Source organism: Brassica rapa, chromosome A02 (genome assembly GCF_000309985.2).
Source record: "Brassica rapa cultivar Chiifu-401-42 chromosome A02, CAAS_Brap_v3.01, whole genome shotgun sequence".
NCBI classification, from domain to species: Eukaryota; Viridiplantae; Streptophyta; class Magnoliopsida; order Brassicales; family Brassicaceae; genus Brassica; species Brassica rapa.
Genome location: NC_024796.2, coordinates 13,054,689 through 13,079,613, shown reverse-complemented (window position 1 = coordinate 13,079,613; position 24,925 = coordinate 13,054,689). Strand labels below are relative to the sequence as shown.

Genomic DNA, 24,925 nt, shown 5'->3' with positions numbered 1-24,925 from the left:
TCAGCAGCAGTCCAAATATATTTCATATTTTGCGTTCTTATCCATGAAGAATGTTAAACGTCATAATCAACCCCATAAACAATATGAACCATAAACCTCTGCAAATAAAGACCTTAAGGCTTAGCTTAAGTTATGATTGTTTGAAAGTTTGTGTTGGCAGTGAAGAAATCACTGATGATAGCCAGTAGCTGAAACCATAGGTCTAAATAACAAATCGAAATGAATTTTAAATAATTGATTATGTGATTCAAATCAGTTTAAACCATTATAAAATGATTAAAATTGATCTAAACGACCATTAAATCAAATAATAACGCTAATGCATATAGACAATTTTTTTGTATAACTAATTTTTATAATTATAAAAATAATTTTAATTAAATCTAAAAAAAATATTTAATATTAATGTAAATTATAAAAAAAAATTAGCAAGTCATTAAAAAGTTTGTATAATTAATGTTTATAATTCTTGCTGTTCTACGAAAGTCTAGTTACTGGATAGCAATTTTTAAACTTTAGTTATTTGCTGAAACAGAATATTGTGAAAACAGAGAAAACATGAACTTGTTTAGATGATTCCAGTCTTGTCTGCAACACTACTAGGCACTTCAGTTTTTTTCATCACGGTCAGCTCTTGCAGGCGCTCTATCCAGTTGTATAACTTTGTGGAATAATGTATCATTTCACATCAATGCACTCACTCAGAAGCATAGGATGCCAATGAGAAACTCTCAGCTTCTCGAGTTTTGTGTTTAGTTAATTAGTTACTTGCCACTGTCTCTTTTAGACAATAATGTCTATTGCACTACACCATCACAACTCTCTCCTCACTACCTGCAAGACCTTGAGAGCACTAACCCAAATCCATGCCTCCTTCATCAAATCCGGCGTCGACACCGATTCCTACTTCACCGGAAAACTCATCCTACAATGTTCCATCTCCATCCCCAACGCTTTACCCTACGCTCGCCGTCTCTTGCTCTCTTATCCTCACCCTGACGCCTTCATGTTCAACACTCTCGTCCGAGGGTACTCACAATCCGACAACCCACAGAGCTCCATCCCCGTGTTTGTTGAGATGATGAGGAAAGGTCGGATCTTTCCGGACAGCTTCTCCTTCGCGTTTGTAGTCAAGGCGGCGGCGAGTTTTAGGGATCTGAGAACTGGGTTTCAGTTGCATTGTCAAGCTTTGAAGCATGGGTTGTGTTCGCATGTGTTCGTCGCCACTACCTTGATCGGTCTGTACGGGGAATGCGGTTGCGTGGAGTTTGCTCGCAAGGTGTTCGATGAAATGCCTCAACGGAATTTAGTTGCGTGGAATGCTGCGGTAACTGCGTGTTTCAGAGGGAATGACGTTGTGGGAGCGGAGGAGATCTTTGGTGAGATGAATGTGAGGGATCAGATGTCGTGGAACGTGATGCTCGCTGGTTACACTAAAGCTGGGGAGGTTGAGAGTGCTAAACGCGTGTTTTCGGATATGCCTAGCAAGGATGATGTCTCTTGGAGCACTATGATTGTTGGGTTTGCGCATAACGGTAGCTTCCATGAGGCTTTCTCTTGTTTCAGGGAGCTGAGACGAGGAGAGATGAGACCAAATGAAGTAAGCTTGACAGGAGTTCTCTCTGCCTGTTCACAGTCTGGAGCGTTTGAGTTTGGGAAGGCGTTACATGGGTTTGTAGATAAAGCAGGGTTTAGTTGGATAGTCTCCTTGAACAATGCGCTTATCGATATGTATTCTAGGTGCGGTGATGTCTCATTAGCTAGGTTAGTCTTTGAAAGTATGGCAGAGAAGAAGAGCATTGTGTCTTGGACTTCAATGATTGCGGGGTTAGCAATGTACGGTCACGGTGAAGAAGCTATTAGACTCTTCAACGAAATGACCGAGTCTGGTGTTACTCCTGATAAGATATCTTTCGTTTCGCTTCTGTACGCTTGCAGTCATGCTGGACTGATCAGAGAAGGTGAAGATTACTTCTCTAAGATGAAGAGAGTTTACAACATAGAACCAGAGATTGAACACTATGGTTGCATGGTTGATTTATATGGCCGATCTGGAAAGCTCCAAAAGGCTTACAGTTTCATATGCCAAATGCCGGTTCCACCAACTGCTGTAGTGTGGAGGACTCTTCTCGGGGCTTGCAGTAGTCATGGAGATACCGAGCTGGCCGAGGAAGTTAAAAAAAGGCTTAATGAGCTTGACCCAGACAACCCTGGTGATCTTGTTCTGTTATCGAATGTTTATGCTACCTCTGGTAAATGGAAGGACGTTGCTTCTATCAGAAAGTCAATGATTGTGAATAAGATCAAGAAGGTAACTGGTTGGAGCTTGGTTGAGGTTGATAAAGCCATGTACAAGTTCACTGCCGGTGAGAAAAAGAAGGGAAAAATCATTACAGAGGCCCACGAGAAGCTAAAGGAAATCATCTTGAGGCTTAAAGATGAAGCTGGGTATGCCCCGGAAGTTGCAAATGCTTTATATGATATAGAAGAAGAAGAAAAGGAGGATCAAGTGAGTAAACACAGTGAGAAGCTTGCACTTGCATTTGCTCTTGCTAGATGTCCCCAAGGAGCAAGTATCAGGATAGTAAAGAATCTGAGAATCTGTAGAGATTGTCACACTGTTATGAAGCTAGCCTCGAGAGTTTATGGTGTAGAAATTGTGGTCAGAGACAGAAGCCGCTTCCATTCGTTCAAGGACGGTTCTTGTTCCTGCCGTGATTACTGGTAAAAGTTCTGATTACAACGTTCCTTTTTCTCAAGTGTTTGGGGGAAAATGTAGAATGTTCAGACATTGAATGCACAAGTCTTCCCCAAGTTCTGACATAACAGTTGAAAGTAATTGGAGACTGAAGTTGAGATTGCTTGCAGTGTGGGAGACAGTCTTATCGTTTGAATGATCAGAGGCTCTCGGGCAGTTCTAGAACAGTACTCTAGTTTTTGTTTTATGATTTTCATTTTCTTAGGCGGCAATACAGTCAAAGAACTTTGAATATTAAACTCTATTTTACCAGTCTTGAATATATATCTAATAAACAAATCCTTCATTCAATAAGTTCGAATGTTGTCACATCATATCTATTGAATAATTCAAACTTTTCAGTCAAAACTTTGAACAAAAGATAAAATAAACACCACAATATGCTTGATGAACAAGACAAACACAATCCAAAGCAAAGACACTCACGTCTCAAAACTCTATAAAGAGGACAACCCCCAAGAAGTATAGAAGGAAAGAAAAACAATGGAGGAAAACAAGAGCAAAGTGACACTACATGGGATGTGGGCAAGCTCATACTCAAAGAGAGTCGAAATCGCTCTTAAACTCAAGGGTATACTCTACGAGTACGTGGAAGAAGATCTAAGCAACAAGACGGAGTCGCTGGTTCGACTCAACCCTGTTCACAAGAAGGTTCCTCTTCTTGTCCATGATGGTAAACCAGTGGCTGAATCACAAGTGATTCTTGAATATATCGATGAAACGTGGAACAACTCTCCTCGTCTCTTGCCAGAGGATTCTTATGAAAGGGCCCAGGTTCGGTTCTGGGTCAGCTACATCAACCAACAGGTGTTGTACCAGATCTCTCGCCAGAAAATTGATATGGTTATTGTAAGGAATAAATGATTGTTGTTTCTTGTTGAAGGTGATTGAGGTCATGGGTAAAGTTCTGTTTCAAGAAGGTGAAGCTCAAGAAAAGGCTATAGAAGAGGCTAGAGAGAGGTTCAAAGTTCTTGAAGAGGGACTAAAGAAGCATTTCCCAAATAAAACCATCAGAGAGAATGATGATGTAGGGCTTTTGGACATCATCATCATCTCTACTTTTGGATCCCACAAAGTTTATCATGACGTGTTCGGTGTAGGGGTAATTGATCAAGTGAACACTCCAACATTATACAACTGGATAGAGAGCCTGAAAGAGCTGGCCGTGATGAAAGAAGCTGAAGTGCCTAGTGATAGGTTGGTGCCCTTTCTCCAGATGTATAGACAAATGCATCTCCAGCAGGCTGCAAACGCCTAATGATTTGTATCAAAAGGATAATAAATAAAAGGCATTTGCCAAAATTTGTTCCTTTCGTTTATGTACTGATGATGGCAGTTACTAATGTATGATACTGATACTAATTACTAAATAAAGGCATTTGTTTGGTACAAGCCACTGCATCAGAGATTCACATGGCTACTACAGCTGTGAAACCCTTTTTCTTGCGCAGCCTTTTTATCTATAATCCCATCAAAAAGAAGTTCGTAAGCATAATATGTAATACAGCTCTTCTTCAACAGATCCTCAAACACAAGCTTAGGAGCAGCCACCTCCTTTTTATCAACATCAAAAATAGTATTCACACCCTCAGGGTACCAGTCCTCTCTGAACCATCAGATGGATAACACCATCAGCTTCATAAACTCTATTAGGAGAAAGGTTACTACTTGAAATGAAATCCCTAAAAGGTTGGAACTTTCATGTACGATTTGGTTTCGGAGTTTGGTGGCCTACTCGAGGACACAGGAGACTTCGAAGAAACTTGTCTGACCAAAATGATTTGTAAAAAAAAAAAAAAAAACAAAAATTATTTCTAAAATGATCAATCTAGGTTGAACAACAAGTTGATATGGCCGAGTTGGTCTAAGGCGCCAGATTAAGGTTCTGGTCCGAAAGGGCGTGGGTTCAAATCCCACTGTCAACATTTCTTTTTGTGAATTTTTCCGAAAGGTAGTAATTCTCTGCAACTGTTTGTAGTTTGCTAGTGGTCCTGAAATGAATGAAGAAGAAAAACTTAAATGACTTTAAAGTTTAAACCATTGTTATTAGTTAATCTTTAGTAAATAAATAAAATATTAGTATCTATTATAGCTTAACTATTTAATTAAGTTTTAAACGATAAAAATTTGAATCAATCACTAAAATTAATATATGTGTTTTTTTAGCAACACAAAAGAAAAAAAAATATGTGTAAGAAAAGTTTTATTCAATGTACAATATACATTTTTGCCAAATTTCCTAAAACGGATTTTTACCCAAAAAGAAAAAGATTGCTATTTTTTTTTTTGAGACGTCGGCAACAGTTGCATAATAGCTTAGATTAATGGGTAGCTTTCTATTTACTTATTCACTCATCTCGTTTTCACACCTTTTTTGCCCACCATTAAAAGCCAAGAACTTTCTACAGGTCGGCCACACAATTATTCGCTCTCACACGTTCTCTCTCTCTCTGTCTATCTATCAACAATCTATCTCCAGTGACTAGTATTGTTTTCAGTGGAGGAAGAATCAGATTCAGAGCCAAAATCAAACATTGAGAGAGGATGGGATCTGGAGTTGGAAGTTTCCTCAAGGTTCTTTTGAGGAACTTCGATGTTCTTGCTGGGTAATGTTCAAATCTACTCTCTCCTTCTCAAATCTCTGAGTCTAATGCTCAGTCTAGTTTCTATGTTTTTAGACAGAACCCATGTTTAAAGTTCCAATCTTTGTACTGATACTACTCGCAATTCTCTTGTTGCAGGCCTGTTGTTAGTCTCGTTTATCCACTGTAAGTGTCTCAATGATTGATCTCTAGAGCTCATGCTTTACTTGATCTAATGCTTCCTTCTTCTTCTTGTAATGGACAGACATGCCTCAGTGAGAGCAATTGAAACTCAATCTCACGCTGATGACAAACAGTGGCTCACTTACTGGGTCCTTTACTCCTTACTCACACTCTTCGAGCTCACATTCGCCAAGCTCATCGAATGGTAAAAGATCACTGACAACACCATGAATCCAAAGTTTCTTTCTTTCTTTTTGTTGCTGACAATGTTGTTGTTGTGTAATAATCTAGGCTACCGATATGGTCATACGCCAAGCTGATCTTGACTTGCTGGCTTGTGATTCCCTACTTCAGCGGCGCTGCTTATGTCTATGAACACTTTGTCAGACCTGTGTTTGTTAACCCACAGAGCATTAACATTTGGTATGTGCCAAAGAAGATGGATTTCTTCAGAAAGCCTGACGATGTTTTAACTGCTGCTGAGAAGTACATTGCTGAGAATGGTCCTGATGCTTTCGAGAAGATCTTAAGCCGAGTAATACTCTCTCTCTCTCTCCCCTTAAGCAGATATTGCTCTCTAGTTTCCAGAATATGACTCTTCTTTACTTATAGCCAGTGTTCTAAAAATCGGTTTAAGCGGTATTTTGAACGATTTTTTTTACAAAAACGGTTTAGGCGTTCAAAAAAAATCAGTTTAGACCCCTGTTTAATCAATAATCACCCCTATTATACGTGTAGTTACCGCCCAGCGATTTTTCGAACATTGCTTATGACTCTTGTTTTGATTTTGCAGGCCGATAAATCAAGAAGATATAATAAAGAGCATGAGACAATGTATGGTGAGGAGTATCAGTATGAAGGGAACTTCAAAAGCTTTTAACTTTTAGAGTGTGTATGTGTGTGTGTGAAGCAAGCAAGTTCATGTCTTTGATGTTGTCTGTTTTGCTGCTTCTTTTGTGTGGGATCTCTGCTGTGTAAAAAGAAATGCTAATAATGGAATCAAATTACAATGTTGTGAGATTAGACAACATGAGGTTTGTTCTTAAATTCTGTTCAAAATTATTGAAACTTGTTCAGTTCCACCGGATTGTGTCTGAACAACAACAATCCCACAAAAGACAATGAAGAATATAACACAAAAAGGCCTAATAAACAAGTCAATCACTGGGCTCTCAAGTCTTATTAATGAGGAAAGTTCATGCTCTAATTAGAATCAAATTAAAATGTTGTGAGGTTAGACAACATGAGGATTGTTCTTTAAACCTTATTAAAACTTGTTCAGTTGCACCACGTCATTGTCAATAACTTGCCGCTCAAGTATTTCCTCAACATCCCATAACAACACAATTATACACAAAGCTTTCTGATGGCTTTGAAGCAAGAACTCTCCAATGCAGAGACTTACCTTCCCTTGGGACACAAGCATTGATCTCTATGGTTCCTTCTCCAAGTCCCCTAGGCCCTCTAACCACCACCAACTTATCCCCACAAGCCCTAAACGCCATCCCCCAACCGTTCATCCAAGAATCTCTCTCCGGCAAGTTCCCAACTTTGTTCCATACATTACGCCTCTTGTCATACTTCCTCACCTCTTGCTGAGCGTAATCCGCAGCATAGAGCTCATCTTTCACCACAGCTACAAGCGGCCGCGCCCCAGAACCAGAGGAAACCTCCTTTGCCTGATCTCCTCCTCCGTTGCTTCCTTGTTGTAGCATGTTAGGTATCAATGTCCATGTCTTCTTCTTCAGATCATAGACCTCACCACACATAAGCATCTTCGAGCTCCCCTTTCCAATACCTCCAATAACATAGAAGCTCCCGTCCATGAACACACTCGAACACATCTTCCTCGCCTTGTTCATGCTCGTTATCGCCGTCCACTCCCCACTCTCCAAGCTATAAATCTCAGCTGAGTTCAATATCTTCCCACACCGGTCATACTCACACCCTCCAGCTACAACCGCCACCTCACCAAGACTCGCTGAACCAAACAAGCACCTCGGAGTATTCATTTGCTTACCAGACGTCCACGCATGGGTCAAGACGCTATACTTGTAAATCACATTGGACCTCGGAGTATTCATTTGCTTACCGAACATAAGAAGCTCTGTACCAACGGAAAGAGACTCTTTATCCGAACACATGAAGCATTCGTTGAGTGTCATTTTGGGTACACGTAGCCAACGGTCTCCGTTTGGATCATAAGCTTCCCATTCCATTTCCCTGCCGGTGAAGTAGATCCAATGCTCCACGATACCCTTTGCTTGTCTCAGCCTGTACAGACCCTTGTCCTTGATAAGCGAGCGGAAGGTTCTATCCGTTGAGGCGATGGAGGGGAAGTCAGATAAGGAACAGTGAGCTATGCAGTTGGGAAGTGCGTCTTTGTCAAGCGTAGTTACACTCTACCTCACACGAAGATGGTAAGTCTCTTGAGACAAGATCACTCGGAGCCTCTAACATGATTGGAGGAAGCTAAGAGAACAATCAAACAGAAACTCAAACCCATCAATCCAAGAAACATACATTAATTATTTAATAAAGTCACCAACTTTACTATGAACATGTTCTTTAACTCAGCAAAACAATCATTAGAATCCACAATACGATCAGATCAAAAGCAATTCAGATCCCAAATTCCATAAAAAAAGTGAGCTTTACAAATCAAAGCTCACCAGTTGTCGAAGAATCAACCCTCCTCGATTCGTTGATTTGAGATCTGCAATAAAAAAGAACTGAAATTAAGCCAAAACCCACTTTAGATACGATGATGTGTCAGCTGAATGGTAGTAGTATATTCGAGTTGTGATCTGCATTTTTTTTTTTTTTGGGATACCACGAATGGAACTAGTGGGGTGATTTATATACAAATATATAAAATCAAGAGAAAAGGTGATGAATTTTTATTAAGTTCAAAATCAGTCTTTGGGCTTGGATTGAACCAACCCAGGCCGTTAAGCCCATCTACGACCCTAACATGCAAGCTTCTAGTAATGGTCTGGATCTGCTTTTAGGCTTTTAGCCCGTTTGTTACCTCATCCATTTTGCTGTGAATTATCTTTGCTGAGAATAATCTATCATCTTCTTTCATTTTATTTTTGCCATAATTTCTAGACTTGTTTTTTTTGCTAAAATATAATTTCTAGACTTGTTAATGTTACTAATACTCTTTTACTATATTTTCACTGAAATTTAAAGTCTATAGATGCAGTTCGCAATAGCCTTGGTTTTTTTTTTTTTTTTTTTTCTCAAATTGATTTTAGATAAATAAAGAGACAAAGCCCATTAACCTTACAAAGGCCCACGGCCAACCGACACAAAGGCCCAAGGCCCAATCCGAAAACCACAAAAACATACAAAGCAAGATGGGCTTGAGCCCAGTCCAAGCCCATCATCCCGCGGAAACCCTAGACACAGTCGGTCATTTGCCCTTCCACCTCCATGCAAACGGCGTCGCCGGAATCTGAAACGGCGTCGCCGCAATAGCCTTGGTTTAATATGTGGTTAACTGAGAATCTATATATATAAAGTAGAGTTCCCTCTCTCCAGGGTCCTACACGTCAGATTCCACCTAAGAAATTCAGGTCTTCTGGTGTCAACACGTGTCTTCCTACAATAAAACTCTACGTTTCATTTTCTGCTTCACACACTTCGGGTGATTTCGCCATTAACTTCAACCATTATTTCTTTCTTAAAAACATAGAACTGACAAAATCACAGAGCACTCTTAGACTTCCCTTATTATTAATGTATTCATTAGATTCTTCAAGTTTCCTTTACAGCTTCTCCAATTCGTTTCTTTTTGCTTTTAGATTTTCGATTTTATAAGAATTCTTCAATCCTCCGATTTCTTTTGAAACGCCTGAGACGAAGAAACTGGTGACAAACTATGGATACCTCCCGAGAGATCCAACTTTCGTCTCCGTGTCAAGAAAGAAAACAAGTTAATCTAGAAACAGACATCTTTGCTTGGCCTGCGGAATCTCCATCTTCGGCAGCGGCGGCTCTGACCGGCTTGATAATATCTATTTTCTCTGGCCATCTATCGCGTAGGTGAATATCTCTTTTCTTTAGATTATAGAATAAACTTCAAAAAAAAATTGTTGTTAATTAGGACAAATCTGCTATGTCCTCATCTGATATCAACATGTTTCTTTTCTCATATGTAATGATTTGATGCAAGAGATGCGATCCATTTTTAGGGTTTTCTGATTCTTCGATCTAAAGGAGACAAAACTGCTTAAATCGGCGTGACACTTCGGTTTGTAAAGGGTTTCGATCACGTCCTTACACCAATCTGAACAAATTCTTCCAGATTCATCGCATTAAAAAGGTATGCTTTCATTCTCTCCAAATCATCTACATCTTTGAATCACTTTTTTTTGCGAAGCATAAAGAATCAATATTCAGGATTCGGACATGGTGAAGATCGCTCCTAGAAATCCAGAAAGGTTGAATCTTTGTATCCTTTTATGTAGTTTATGTACCCATTTTCATTGACTCCATAGGTGTCGTACCTTGAGATTAAAAGTCTTTGAGAGATTTAAGAAACAGTTCGAGAGTTCTCTGCAGATGTACGGATCATGTTTCTTAGTAAAAACCTTTAATTGTTTGTTTTTGTTGTGTTCTGCTCAGGTTTAGTGTTCAACATGTTCTTCTTTTTTTTCTTACAGAACAGGAGAGAGACCATGATCAAGGAGAGAATCAGAAACTGAGTCTATATCAAGCCTTTAGTCTAAAGACCCTCCTTGCAGATTATCTGCTTCTGATAGCTTACAAAGGTACACAAATCTCCCAACACCATCTTATGTACACACAAAAAAAAATCTCTGCTCTGTTTGGTATCGACTATCTGAGTCACCCTTTGCTTATAGTTAAATGTATGATTAATAAGAAGGCCATTTTCTGCATCCCAAGGATCGGGTGACTCATCATCATCATTCCCTTACTTTATTGAACTAAATTGTTTCATGATATCTCATACTAAAGACTATTGCAGATAGAATAAGCGGGTGTGTTCGAATGCGCATAGTGGCTTTGATAGTTTCTGCCTTTGAGTTATCTTCCCTTAAGTGTCGTTACTGTGCTTCAGTGTCAACTTATATCGTTTGGGGACACTCAGATCTCTTTATTTCCATTCACGTTCTTAGTAAGACCTTATTGTGTCTAATTTATGAGCTTCTTACTGAGGCTTTTCTGGACTTTAAGCTACTGATGAATCTCATGTGTATTTGTGCTTCTAAAATTGGAATGTATTCCTCTTGAGTTTTTGTGAATCGATTTAAATGTTATTGGTCATAATTGGATCGGTATTACATTGCCCTTCAACGAATCGTAATTCACAATGTGAACATACATACGTTTGTGAACATACATACATACAAATTGTGAAGCATTCATAGTCTTCTCTATTATTCCAGCCTCCACAATAAGACTTTCTCAAGTAATGAAGTGTTACGATCTTTTTTTTGCAGCTACATACGTTTGAGTTGCTATTATAGTTAATGTGCACATTAAGATAATGCAGAGATGAATGTCTGAATCTCAGTTTTCAGTTGCAAAAGCTGAGGAAGATAATGATGAAAAGCATAAACCATCAACTCAGGCTCTCAGCTATCATAATGTTTCTCAGGTCTTTCTCTGACTTCTCTTTCTCTATATTTTTAATTGTCCCAAAATTTTTAGGTAAGATAGACAATGCTATTCATTCACTAATTTTCCTGGTGCATCTTTGAAGAATCTTCTGAACACATGTGTCCTTATATACTTCTACAGTGTTTATTCTAATGATGGTCCTAAGCGAACATACTTTATTCTGGGATTACAAAACTTGATTTCCTAAAATCTATCTTCACTCTAAACTAGTGAAGAGTATCACTCTAAACAGCATATTTTATTTATCTGTGTAGTACATGGGATTTCCGTTACGTCTGGTTTCAATCGCTCTCTCTCTCTCTCTCTCTCTCTCTCTCTCTCTCTATGTGATCTAGCATATATGTGTCGTAGCTGTAATGTATTGTATGATCTCTCAAATATTTCTGTAGTAATGGACTTCACATATGGAAAAAAATGCTGTTATTAGTTGAGAACATGTTAGTGTCAATTTGGTTTCACCTGTTGACTTCATCAACTGGTCTAACTATTTTTATTTGGTTTCAGTCTCAATCTGTTCATTCATAGCAGGAATTCAGAGTAGTTATACCAAGACCTAAGCTTTTACCAGGCTTACATGTTCAAAGCACCTATGGTTACAGTAAAAAATGGTTCTTCCTCTCGGTATGGTCTCATGCTCAACTGACATTAGCCTCCCACTGTGTCATGTAAGTCTCATTATCCAAGCATCTGATATATTAGCTTAAACCTTACTGTCTTGAAACTCTCATGATTCACCTATAATATTTTGGTTAATAATTGAAGGTAAGTTATAATTTGTGCTGACAAAAAAAGTTAAAATTTCTTTATTTGTTATGAAGCTCTGTTTTTCTATCCTCCATTTCATTTTTTGGTCTACAGAAACAGCTATGTGGTAACAATGCAGCCAGTATCCGCAATGTGTGATTGGCAAGTTTGGGCATACCTGCAAATTTGTTCACTCCATGAGCTCTTATTCTTCTTCCTTAAGCTACAGCCCGATGGTTTCTTCAGTCATTGACATGCCCCTCACACCTTACCCTCTTGAGTCCTCATTGCTCTAGCACCCTCTTGAGTCCTCATTGCTCAGCACATTAGCTCCATCATCATCATCCTCAGATGAAAACGCACAGAGCTTCACTCTTCGAGCTCCAAGAAAACTCAAAACCACAACACAAGTGGTGGCTCTGAACCGTTGCTGCTGAAGTCTCTCCGGCTTCTTCTTTGACAACCAGCCTGAGCCATTCTGATCCTGCTAAGACCAAAAAGAATACCCAGTTAGCATTGAGTTTAAGACTTAGAAGTTAAAGATACAAAGCTCAAAAGGGAGAACCTCACTCTACTTCTTCTATTGTTCCTCTATTGCTCTTTTCTTTTTATCAAACTTGCATGAACTGAGGACATGAAAGATGTCTATAAACTATAAACATGTTTGGGACCAAGTAAGATAGATTGAACTATAATGAGTTTTTTTTTTTAATATATGAAAAAAAGGAACTAAAAATATTTGTGTATAGCTTTGATAAAAAAACTGATCATTGTAATTTTTTATGCATAGCTCTTGCATTTCGTTAAGTTTCTTTCATGATCAAAATTTGTGTAATGTTTTACTACGAATCTCTTTAACTTTATACTCTTAAATAGTATGGCTAAAAAAATACAGCAAATACAAATATATGCAAATTGTTTAAAAACATCTGTATAAATACACTATTAGGCGAGAGTGCACTGCACTAAAATTATATACCGATTGCTTGATCAAGAAGTTATTACTAAACCAAGATGAATATAACAAAACCAAAAAAATTTGATCCCACAATATCCGAAAACGTTATACACGTTTGTCAAGCCCAAACAAGGCTACATTAACAAACGTAATAGTCCAATGTCTCTAACGGCCCTTAATTTGTTGATAAAATGTGCCACTTATTACTTCAAACCGAAAATACCGTGATATATCAAAATATCAAATGTTATTGTATCTAGAAAATATAATTTTTTATAGAAATTATGTACTGGTTTAAAAAGGTCAACTATAGTTTCAGCAATGATATGAAAATAGAAAATATATATAGTTTCATAGTACGAACGATAGACCAATATAAAAGAACCCGGCAAAAAAACACAAAAAACAAAAGAAAAATTAGATGATTAAAACAAATAGATTAAAATATCCACACAACCATAATAAAATAGAACTTATCTCTATTCAATTTGAGAAATTACCACAAATACCATATTCGTAGTACTATTTATTATGTTTACACTAACTAATTTTACCCCCACTTTTAATGAAGAATAAAAAACATTTATATCCTAAGGTTAACTAATCTAAACTTAGGGTTTTAAGTTAAAGAGTGAGATAGGTTTTTTGAAATGTGAAATTTAAGATTCTAAAAAATATATAAATAAATACTTAAAAAATATTTAAATATTTTAAAAATAGTTTCAAACACAATTTTCAAAAAAGAAATTTTTAAAAAATAAAAAAAATTATTAGGATAATTTTAAATAAAAATAGTTTATTAGTATAATTTGTATATATTATTACATTTTCTGAATTATTTTTTTTCTAATTTTGTTTCCTCTAAAAATAGAGAACAATGAAAGTTACTCTCATCTTAATTCAAACCAAAAATATTTATTAAAAACAATAATTTGATCTCAAAATTATTTTATTGTTTGTTTCTCTATAATATCATTTCTATAATGATTTTAAATGCTTTATAAATTATTATAAAATTATATAAAATTGTTTTTATTATAACTTCCCGCCCGTAGGGCGGGCCGACCCTAGTATCCTATAAGGTATAGTATCTTATTATGTATCAATGAAAGATTAGTACCCTATATTATTCGACCTACGAGTTATTTTACATATGATGACTTAAGGCAGGGACTCGGACCACACTACCAACTTTCAAAATATGCATGCAATAGTTGTAATAAATATAACCAGTGCACGACAAAATCTCGTTCTTTTTACTAGAACGAGACTATGGATATTAATTAGGGATACTAAATACACGATCGAGTTATATAGCACATCCTCATGCATCATGCATGCATGCAACTACTTTGCTTTGAAACTACTTTATCTCACTGAAATTTTAAGACTATAGGCAGCTCGCAATAGTCTCCATTTAATTTTAACTGAGAATATCCTAGAGGTATAGTATCGTTTGTTATCTTTCGTGTTACAAAAATAGTATATTTTGTTATGTGCCGATGAAAGTTAATTATTATCCCATATTATTCGACCTACGACTTCATTTACTTCGGATGACTTAAGGTAGGATTAGGACCACACCAGCAACTTTTGAAATATGCATTAGTTTTGTAATAAGCAACCAGTGCGCGACAAAATCTCGTTCTTTTTACTAGAGCGAGACTATAGATAGTGACAATAAATATTACCCCCACGAATCATATATGTACATGGAACCTCATGCATGCAACTACTTTGCTTTTAAAACTCTTTTCTTTTGTCTCCTGGCCCGTGGGACCACATAATAAACAAGTTCTGACGCTAATTACAATCATTAAACATAAGCAAGAAGATTAATTATGACTAAGGAAATTTGCAAGGAAAGAACCTTAGACGATGGTGGATGTTGTCGATCATTTTAGTATAATGACAACTTAGGTTTAAGTACCAAGTTGTAACATAGAAAACGAATCTGCATGACGTAGAGCGACCAAGTATTGATTTGTGTTGTTTAGATCAGACACGTTAAAGCCAGCAACCTACTGACTTAGTTCTGGTTGTTTATTAAGAATGGTCACCAACTAGAATGTGCAAGAGGTATAGCCTTTCAGGGTAAGTTATTTCGAATCACAACGCATGATGTTAAAACGTTCCTGAACATTTAGAATATTTTGCGACACTCTTTTACAAAATTTGGATGCGTGATCGTAGAGTTTTGTAGCGTTTCACCACTGTCTTTTTCATAAATTTATTTATTAATTTTAAACTTAAAATCCGAATAGAAATAGAGAAAAATATGTTCCTATTTGGCATTTGCTTTTACATATTCCTAATGTTTTTTTTTTATTTGATGAGAATCTTTAATGGAAAAGGTATTTCAATTCCTTTTTAAAAAGTTCATATAAACACAAACTGAAGCAACTGGTACTATTTTTCCCTAAACATTTTCAGATAATTCTATTTCCAATAATACACACACACACAATAATACAAGCTGTTATACCGATTTTTTTTTCTCAATATAAGGATTAACTGGAAATTTTGCCGTGTTTTATTTTGTCTTTTGTGATGTAAACGCATTGGATTTAGAAAAGGATGCTTTTGTGCGTTTAATTAAATTCACGTGCAGATTCAGAATTCATAGGCTCTTGGGATTAATCCTAAGTCACAATCTTATAATTAATCGCATCCTATAAATGGAGTGTGCCCTTTCTTTTTCTTTTGTTATTTTCTTAACAAGGAGTGTGCCCTTTCAACCTTCAAACTATTCGCCACATTACAGATACCGATCGATAACTAGTATTAAGCTAAAGAAAATAGTACCATTAAGCATAAAAATTGTGCTGCTAGATAATTATTACTATGTTTGAAATAATTTTCTTTTGATAAATATTGTACGATTATTCGAGCAATGTATAATTGGATCACGTTTTTTAGCAATACATTACGATTAATCTTGTTTTGTCGGTGTCAAAGAGGAGAGAGAGAACACCTGAGCTCAATCAAGGGTTAGATATATAGATCATATCTTATTATTGTTTAATCATCTTTATATACAAAATATGTGATTCTCAGATTTTAATCTTATTTTTTTAGCAACTCTCATATTTGAATTTATTACCCAATTTGTTGACAAAAAACTATTACCAAATTTATATATGTAGTTAGTTATAGATATAATATAATTTATAAAATAGTAACAAAATATAAAACAATTAAGTTTGTTATTTAAAATACATATATGTATAAAAGTTTAACTGATAATTATTTTCGACCATAATACTACAAGTAACTGAACACCTGAGCTCAATCAAGGAGTATATTTTTATACATTATCATTAATTTTAATTATTAATTAATTACAAGTAATGATTTCAATCGAAACAAGTAAACACATTAAAGTATGGTGAATAGCAACTGTATATACGATTTTTTTTTTTTTTGCGTAAAATGTTAAATACTGTATATACTATTTACAATATTGAATTTTGTATGTATCACAAAATTAATTGTTCTACAAGAATTATGTACATTCATTAGAGTTATGTTCTTTAACATATACAACCATGCACCATCGTTTTCCTACATGCATTAAGTTAGAATATGGGATAGTATCATAGTACTTTACATAGATTTGTATTTTTCTGAAAAGTGAACCTCAATATAATATAAATCTAACCTCAGGATTATACAAATATTAAAATGTCTTTAGCCACACTAGTTAATGGCGTTCACACAATTATATATTTTGACATATACTATATCCAGGATATTGATGAGCATACATACATATACACACTAGAAACAAATTAAATTGCGAAATATATCAGTGAATCAGTAGAACTATATAGCTTCATCAAATTTATGGTTTATTATGTTGTAAGAAAACCACATATATATTGCATCTAATTTCTATGGAACAAAAACTAAAACCCGAGGGGATCCAGACAAACCGAAACAACCAACAAAACGAATAAACAATTGAATGGAATGCTCGTGAAATAAAGCTTATTCTTCGCTGTCGAGTTAGAGATCATGTGCCGCGAGAGACACGCTGACCTCCCTCCATTTAACACTTCTGAGCTCTCTCTATATAAACTAATTAAAACAAAATCTTTTTACATGAAATAAAAAGTAGTATTAGATCTTATCTTTCTAATATATAGTCCCTTCTAAATATAATTAAGTTGTTTTCTATAGCGACGAAAGTTGCGATTGATGGCTTGGGTTGACCTTGGATATGTATTTATGCTCACCCGGCATTTCAATTCAGTCTCCTTCAATTCAGTTATACATATTTACTATAACTTATTATTCATTCATGGTCAATCATTTTATTACAAGTTATATATACACCATTATAAACAATAGTTATCACGCCTAAAAAAAAAGTGATCACAAACATTTTTATTTAAAAGTTATTTAATTATTTTTTCCTTTATAATACTAAAGGTTTCTAAATTTATATATATATATAATTATGTAAATCCGGTTAAACCGGTCCGACCAATAGCCCAATGATAATACCGAATTAGTAACTGATCCGGTTTTCAAAACATTGTCTCTAGATACTCCTGGTTCTTTCACCATGTTCAATCTTATCCACATATATATATATATATATATATCATACTTGTTTGATGATTTAATATGGAATTATCGAGAAGATGTCTCTAATTTATATCGTTATCTTTTGTAATTCAGTGGGTAATTTAATTTATCTTGGAAAATGTTTTAAATAAAGGTGAATTTGTTGCATAGCTAGTTTTAATGATACAAGGACAGAATCACAAACAATTACCTGTTTTATGTGATTTACATAAATAATGTGATTTGATGTAAAGCTAGATTAGTTTCATATACGTATGTAAGAATTATGTTTTTCATATTTTATAACATAGTTTTATTCTAGTGACATAGTTTGTTTTCTTAAAACGGTAAATCTTTACCTCTTTTCATATTTTCTTATCGCCAGTTTTTAAAAACCATTTTATGAATGATAATGGAGATTAAAAAAAAATGATAACGGAGTTCACTTTGTACCAGAGCATTACAATTAAGTTGCTTTTTAAAAAAACTTTACAGTTAAATTATTCTAAAACAAAAATTACCAAAAGGGTCGCCTGCCATATGTTTCTCCAGTGTATTAAATATGAGATCTGTTGTTTCATCCTCCACAGCACACACTTCAAGTTTCAAAACATATTTCCTTTTCTTTCTGCCAAATTACATATTTCTTTATTTTATTCGATTGTTCTTAGGTCTGAGCACATTTATCTAGAACCTAAAATTGAACCAAACCGAAAAACAAATTTTGGTTCGGACTTAAGTTCTATCAATTATACTAGTGGTTTATATATCTTTAGAACCAAAAAAACTAGAAACGGAATCGAATCCGACAGAGAACAAAAATTTCTATAATATAGTTTATATATTTATAAATATTAGCTATATTTAGTTTTAAAATAATCAAATAATTTAATATAATTTATAAGTTGAAATACCTAAAAATCAAATTATTATAATACTTTTATCCAAAATATTTGAATTTAATCCAAAAAATTCTGATTTTTTTTTTTAATTTTAACCTAAATTTAATCAAAAATCGAAACCGAATGGGATCCAAAATTACTTTGCATATAAGCCTGTTCTTAATTTTATTATGCAAACCGAACGAAAAACCGAAATAATTGAACCGAAAACAAACCAAACTTTCTAAATAATACTCTAACCGATCCTAAACCTCTAAAATCGAACAATCGAAAAATCAAACCGATACCAAACCAAAAACCAAATGCCCAAAACTAATACGTTTAATAAAGGAGAAAATATACAGGCTCAAAACTAGAAGGAACATGCAAGTTACATGTATCAAGTTAATATCACAAACATATAAACCGCGTGTAAGAGATATAAAGTTGGCAAACATATTTGTTTGTAAATACTTTTACCATAATACAAATTTCCAAAGAGAACAAAAACTAAAATGCAGGTATATGGGTTTAAAACCTTGAACCGACTTCGTAATAAAAAGACAATTTAGACGATCTCTATGAATTACTCTTTATGTTTCATAAAAAGTTTTATTTTGTGGTGCAGCAGATTAGTGCATAAGTAAATAAAATAAAATGACCTTAGGTGAAATTATTTGAGAATTTGTACTTTTTACATATAACTTCCCTTTTATTTGCACTCCATACCCTATTTTTTTTTTAATTTTCTTTTTCCCATCATTACTATTTTCCTCTAATTTAATGGTATCTCACTCTTTTCAGTATATCAAGCTAATTTACTCTAAATGTTTTAACTTGTATGTGTATTAAGTTAAGTGTACGTCATAGTCTCGAAATGCCACGTGTGTGTTGCTGATCATAGAGCATGGCGTGTGTTTGTGTGTAATGTGTAGGTATGTGTATGAACCCTTTGACCAGTCAACCCACTCAGTTATACTAGTAACGTTTCGATTCAATTAATGGAGGAAAATATACACATTTCCAGAACAATCTTTTGATTTTTATAAAAGGAATTTCAGTTGTAAAGCCTTAAAAATCAAATTAAGTCAGGAATGAATCTTATAGGACTGTTGAGCAAAACGTTATACTATAAATATAAAAAGTGTTGATAAGCGCACAAAATTTTACTTTCATATCTTCTTTTAGGGTATGTTAGTTTGGGTAAAGCTGAGACAACAATCAGCGATACAAATTACAACATGAGAAGAGAAAAAAAAAAAAGAATTCGCTGGTTTTCAATAGCTCAGACAAAAGAAACAAAGGCTGAGGAGAGATAAACAACAGAAAAGGAGTCGATGTTTTGTTCTTCGTCCCCAGCATTGCCGGATTCCTCTAATTATTTGATTGCTGCGTTGTTTTTTTTTTCTTTTTTTTTTTAACCTAAGAGACTAAAAGAATATGAGGAAGAAATTTTGGTCGCCGCCGTGGTCTGCTGGGTTTGGTAACGAACAGGACCTAAGTTCAACACTTATTTTTTTTGGACAAAGTTCAACACTTCTTTTACCGTGAAAGTAACTATTTAGAACATCTCTAACAAAAAACTTCATTTTAAGACCAATAACCTTTAAAATGAGAGTTTGAGGGTGGATTACTCCAACAAAAATGTTCAAATTTATTTTTAAAGCTTTATGTAATTTACATTTCAGTTCTCAACTTTAGTATAAGTTACCTATCATCATTATATTTTTCATAGATAGATAGTGCATACACACTGAAATTATTAAACACAATATTTATAAATACAATTTATTATAACACAAAATTACATAAAATAATAATAAAATACACATTAATTCATAAAAATACAAATGACTCATTATTTTTATTTCGGTAGTATTTCCATATATGATCAATCAACGCATTTCGAAGTAAGAAATGAGGCGCTTGATTTTTCATCTGAAGATTACGAGTTAAAAATTGTTGGAATCGAGCATTTTCATTTATCGTCATTTCAACGGTTGTTGGTGGTGCCGATCTTGCATCTCTAACCGGTGCATTGATATCAAGTTCATCTTCAATTATCATGTTATGCATCACAATGCATGCTGTCATTAATCTTGTAATTTTAATCTTTAATTTGTAATATATTGTTCAATGTAATAATAAATATATTTTATGTAATTTTATTTTTATTAATTTTATTTTAGTTTTAACATCTTTATATATGTTTTATGTATTAATAGTATATATATATATATATATCTGTATATATAAGATATATTTGAAAATTTAAGTGAAATATAGTTATAAGGACTGAAGTGATAAGAAAATTAATACTAGTACAAATATATGTGAATTATAAATTTATAAGAACAAACTGAAAAGTAAATAATGCTTTGAGGGTTTGAATAATGAGATTTCACTATTCATGCTCTCAAAATTTGAAGGCTTGAAAATCTGTTGAAAAATCAAAAACCTCAAAATTTGAAAGTTTAAGGGATGTTAGAGATGTTCTTATAAAGTTACAAAAAAATAAAGGAACGCCTTATATCGTGGTTTATCCAAATGTGCATGTATATTCAGTTTTCGTGGCTAAAAATATGAATATTTTATAACAGACGATTGAAGAGATAATAAGTTTCTTTTCAAAAGAAAAGAGAGGATAAATTTCTGGTAAAATTATTTAGCAGCTAAGGGGATAGGGATTGATTAGGGGGAAATGTTCTTTCATAGTGTATTAGTACATTACAACGTACCAATTGTGTAATGTTCAAAAAAAAAAAATACCTAAGTGTAAAACATTTGTTAGGACTGTTGCAACTGACCAGATACTTTTTACTGGGCTAAGAATTCTATTAGAACCAGATTATATATCTTTTCATGGACCAAATATGTTATTGAAGTCAGATTTACGTCATCAGAGTTCCATTTTTTCATTTAGTATGAGTCTAAGTCCTAGCTAATGGATTAGTTTCTAGAAATGCATCCACCCAAAACATCATAATAAAAGGAGTTAAACACAATTTCTAAATTAGATTTTATTTGGTTTAATATCTAATGTAGTTTGAATTGTTTATTTATCCTAATAATCATCCTTTCAAAGAAAAGACCAACGAATCTTATCTCCGATACTAATTTGTTGTGGCAGACATATATAATCTATTTTCTAGGAAAGACGTTTTATTAGAAGTAGACCAATGTTTTTATCTGGGTACAGTCTAATGTTTGTCACCAAATATCTAACACTTACGCTTAATATGTATTGTCCTTGGGTAAAAAAACTTTTAATTTTTTTTAGAAAGACTATTTCCCAAAAACAATCTATACTAAGTAAAGTTGGACGTTACTGATATATTAAACTTTTTGTGTCTAATATTTATACGTTAGACTGACATAATTTCGGACTCTAATACCAGTTTATTGTAATGAACTATAAGTTTTCTCTGGTTAGTCGCTCTACAAAAACTAAACCAAATGACTTTTCTTGGACCAGACGCTTTAATACAATAAGTCAATCAGATGTCCGTTATAATATGCCTAAGTCTTCTCTCAGTATGAAATTATCTATTATGTGTAATATTAATAAATTGATGTGATTTTATAAAACCTTATTTTAAATTACTGATGATGGTAATCTGTTTGAGTTAAAGAAGATTAGCGTTTTAGGAGATGTAAAAATAATTCAGCAATTTTTGTGTAGTTTATGTTACACACAAATAACATATGAATAGATCAATTATAATGAGATGTTCGTTTTTCGCTTCCAAAAAATTATATAAGTTAAAATAGGCAAGTATTATTTGGTAGTTACAAAAAAAAAGTTCTGTACATCCAATTTGATAGTTAATCGTTTTTTTACTTCTAATTTATTTATAAATATAGCATCTTATAAACAGATACATGTCTACCGTGAAAAAAACGAAAAACAAAACATATATGTTAATTTATTTATGTTACATGAAGTCTATGGTTGTTCCAAATTTAATTAGTAGTGATTCCAAGTCTTTATGTTTTAGTAGTGGTTTCAAAGCTTCCAGGAATGTCCGGCTTATGTTGCTCATGACTTTTGATTAAGCTCTTTTGTTGATCATCTCATCTTAATCTTTGATGGATGATGTTGTGCATTGAACTTTGTTTACTTTGGGTGGTTAATAACAATTCGCCACATGATAAAAAAAAGGACGTCGATGTTAATTTGTTCGTGTAAAGATATTATCAAATACACATTTCACAAGCTAATCACTAGTAAAAAAAAACCACATAGCAACGAAACTGCCACGATGAGTTCGTAGCAAATCAGAAAAAGAAACGAAATTGCAACGCATTTGCTACGAAAATAGGAAACGTAGCAAAACGTAGTACCATCGTAGCAAACGTTGCTACGTTTTTGCTACGAAAACAAAACGTGGCAAGCCTTTGCTACGAAATTGCTACGAAAATGAACATAGCAACTAGCTACGATTTCATATCGTATCAAATTCGTAGCAACCCACCGAAAAATACGTCCCACCGGTCAAATCCTGAGCAAGTGGCAGCGATAAAAACAAAAAAACAATAAGCAACTAAATTTTTCGTCGCTTACTCTAAAGTAATGTCTCTTCAATCCGACAATGTGCAGGGTAAATAATGCTAGATATTTTGGAGCTTGCCACGTTTATGGATCGTAGCAAAATTCATAGCTATTTTCGTAGCAAAACGTGGCAAGAATCGTAGCAAGCAACGTAGCAATTTCATAGCAAAATCGTGGCACTATTTTTTCTATAAAAACAACCGAGCGCTTGACTCTCGTTAGAACGAGTTTTGTATCAAAGAGAGAGTTTGATATTGTTGGAAAAAAAGTTGAGCGTTCAATGTCCATTTATTTTTATTCAAGAGATTGGATGGATCGACACATTGATCCGATCAATAATTGTGTTTCTCGAGAGTTTAAAGAAGGGGTTGATGTTTTTATCGCATTTGCTTCCAATCAAAATTCTTTTTTAGAGGGGAAAACCATGTTATGTCCTTGTTCTAAATGTCAAAACCGAAAACAACGTGACGCGAGAACCGTGTCTCGCCATCTTTACCGAGTCGGATTCAAGAGTAATTACTATTTATGGTCAAGCCATGGAGAAAATTACTATGACGTTGGCGGATCATCAGCAGGAGGTCCATTTATGGGAGAAGAGACATTACCTACGGAAGAAGAGACATATCAAGAGAACTTTCCTGATATTATGGGTGGAGGCACTGGATCAACTCATGTATTGGAGAATGTGATGGAAGCACCCGATGAGGAGCAATATGAAGATAGCGTGTTTCAAGCATTTGAAGCCGCTAATCAACCATTATATGAAGGATGTTCTGAAGGTATTTCTCAGTTATACTTGGCGTCACGTTTAATGAAAGTAAAAACCGATCATAATTTGTCAGAGTCATGTTTGGATGAGATATCACAAACTTTCAGAGATGTTTTGCCACAACCAAATCAAGCTCCGGCATCATATTATGAGACGAAGAAGTTGACAAAGGCGCTTGGTCTCCCTGTTGTGAAGATTGATATATGCGAGGATAACTGCATGTTATTTTGGAAGGAAGATCAAGACTTGTTGGTGTGTCGGTTTTGTGGGAAAGATAGATATCACCAGAACCGTGGAAAGGGAAAAAATCGGCCACTTGCCACGTACACGCCCGTAGCATCTTCGTAGCATGTTGAAACGATTTTTGCTACGAACCGAATTTGCTACGATCGTATAGCTACGATTTACAAATCGTCGCATTTCGTAGCAAGCTCTCCATATAGCTACGAAAAATCACTCATAGCTACGATTTTTGACCGTTGCTATTTACGTTTTTTTTACTAGTGAATCTTTTATGGTGTTCGCAAAAATAATTACGTTGACTCTTACTTCATTTTAGTTGATAAATAGTCTAAATCATATCTTTACGAGATAGAACATATGAACTCATTTTCTTTAAAGCGAACTTTTCTATGGCGGCGTACATTGGGAAATTTACCTTTAAGGTTAGTCTCCAGTCTCCAGTCTCCAGTACTGGTTTGAAACAAGAGAGTAAAAATTTTTTTGCAGAGGTTTAGGAGATTAAAAAGAGTTAAAATTCTTATGTAAAGAGTTAGGATCTTATTTCTTTTCACAAAAGACCCACTTGATGTAAATAGGTTTTTTTGATAAATAAATTTAGCATTCATTCAAAAAAAAAAAAAAAAAAAAGGTTAGTAATTATTTAGCTAGTCAATTTCTGAACACATATACGTCTAGAAAATAAAATATATATATATATATATACGTCTAGAAAATCAAACATATGAGATGTGTAATGTGGGTCTCAAACTCAATACTCAAAACATATCAATAAAGTTTAGGATATAGGGTAACTGTCTAACTCAACAATAAGATTTATAGAAATACCATCATGTCAAACTTAGATTTATATTTTAAAATTATGGGATTCTCTGATATCGATCTATTATACAAAAGTTGTCTGGAGGGGGCTTATAATTCAATATTTGAAAAGCAAGATTCCTATATATATATATATATGTCAATTTAAAGTAAGAATGGCCAGTTTCATTTTTTTGTTTATATTTTTTGATAAAAAAAAAATCCTACATAAA

At 34.3% G+C, this 24,925-nt stretch overlaps 4 protein-coding genes, 1 long non-coding RNA gene and 1 other non-coding gene across 9 annotated transcripts; 5 read left to right on the top strand and 1 right to left on the bottom strand.

Annotated features, from left to right (window-relative positions):
• The first annotated feature begins 25 nt into the window (after window positions 1–25).
• On the top strand, window positions 26–3,049 carry LOC103852913 (pentatricopeptide repeat-containing protein At1g74630). Its single transcript, XM_009129805.3, has one exon. The coding sequence runs from the start codon at window positions 794–796 to the stop codon at window positions 2,726–2,728; it is 1,935 nt and encodes a 644-aa protein (XP_009128053.1). The 5' UTR covers window positions 26–793; the 3' UTR covers window positions 2,729–3,049.
• Window positions 3,050–3,197: 148 nt separating this feature from the next.
• On the top strand, window positions 3,198–4,150 carry LOC103852912 (glutathione S-transferase U10). Its single transcript, XM_009129804.3, has 2 exons — window positions 3,198–3,565; window positions 3,642–4,150. Exons 1-2 carry the CDS (start codon window positions 3,242–3,244, stop codon window positions 4,014–4,016), a joined length of 699 nt encoding a protein of 232 aa, XP_009128052.1. The 5' UTR covers window positions 3,198–3,241; the 3' UTR covers window positions 4,017–4,150.
• Window positions 4,151–4,602: 452 nt separating this feature from the next.
• Window positions 4,603–4,683, top strand: TRNAL-AAG. The gene has a single exon. It is a non-coding gene; the product is annotated as a tRNA-Leu (tRNA).
• A 445-nt stretch (window positions 4,684–5,128) lies between these two features.
• On the top strand, window positions 5,129–6,570 carry LOC103852910 (HVA22-like protein a). Its single transcript, XM_009129802.3, has 5 exons — window positions 5,129–5,364; window positions 5,500–5,526; window positions 5,606–5,728; window positions 5,815–6,058; window positions 6,317–6,570. The coding sequence occupies exons 1-5, from the start codon at window positions 5,303–5,305 to the stop codon at window positions 6,401–6,403; spliced, it is 543 nt and encodes a 180-aa protein (XP_009128050.1). The 5' UTR covers window positions 5,129–5,302; the 3' UTR covers window positions 6,404–6,570.
• Window positions 6,571–6,654: 84 nt separating this feature from the next.
• On the bottom strand, window positions 6,655–8,029 carry LOC103852911 (F-box/kelch-repeat protein At1g74510). The gene is made up of 2 exons (XM_033285193.1): window positions 7,982–8,029; window positions 6,655–7,925 (listed from the first exon to the last, which is right to left on the bottom strand). Exons 1-2 carry the CDS (start codon window positions 8,027–8,029, stop codon window positions 6,849–6,851), a joined length of 1,125 nt encoding a protein of 374 aa, XP_033141084.1. The 3' UTR covers window positions 6,655–6,848.
• Window positions 8,030–8,195: 166 nt separating this feature from the next.
• Window positions 8,196–18,761, top strand: LOC103852909. 4 transcript variants are annotated; one of them, XR_004455105.1, is made up of 3 exons: window positions 8,196–9,573; window positions 9,723–9,853; window positions 9,931–18,761. It is a non-coding gene; the product is annotated as an uncharacterized LOC103852909 (long non-coding RNA). The 4 variants fall into 4 exon arrangements; XR_004455106.1 differs by having other exon boundaries at window positions 8,196–9,853; window positions 9,931–9,971; window positions 10,194–18,761; XR_004455104.1 differs by having other exon boundaries at window positions 9,723–18,761.
• The last annotated feature ends 6,164 nt before the right edge of the window (window positions 18,762–24,925 follow it).

What these genes read in the sequence shown, in the direction of transcription:
- LOC103852910 (XM_009129802.3), top strand. Translation starts at nt 5,303, where the DNA reads ATGGGATCTGGAGTTGGAAGTTTCCTCAAGGTTCTTTTGAGGAACTTC. An exon ending in AACTTCGATGTTCTTGCTGG is followed by an intron (nt 5,365 to 5,499) that starts GTAATGTTCAAA and finishes CTCTTGTTGCAG; the next exon opens with GCCTGTTGTTAGTCTCGTTT. An exon ending in GTTAGTCTCGTTTATCCACT is followed by an intron (nt 5,527 to 5,605) that starts GTAAGTGTCTCA and finishes TGTAATGGACAG; the next exon opens with ACATGCCTCAGTGAGAGCAA.
- LOC103852912 (XM_009129804.3), top strand. Translation starts at nt 3,242, where the DNA reads ATGGAGGAAAACAAGAGCAAAGTGACACTACATGGGATGTGGGCAAGC. An exon ending in TCAGCTACATCAACCAACAG is followed by an intron (nt 3,566 to 3,641) that starts GTGTTGTACCAG and finishes TTCTTGTTGAAG; the next exon opens with GTGATTGAGGTCATGGGTAA.
- LOC103852913 (XM_009129805.3), top strand. Translation starts at nt 794, where the DNA reads ATGTCTATTGCACTACACCATCACAACTCTCTCCTCACTACCTGCAAG.
- LOC103852911 (XM_033285193.1), bottom strand. Translation starts at nt 8,029, where the DNA reads ATGGGTTTGAGTTTCTGTTTGATTGTTCTCTTAGCTTCCTCCAATCAT. An exon ending in TCTTAGCTTCCTCCAATCAT is followed by an intron (nt 7,926 to 7,981) that starts GTTAGAGGCTCC and finishes CGTGTGAGGTAG; the next exon opens with AGTGTAACTACGCTTGACAA.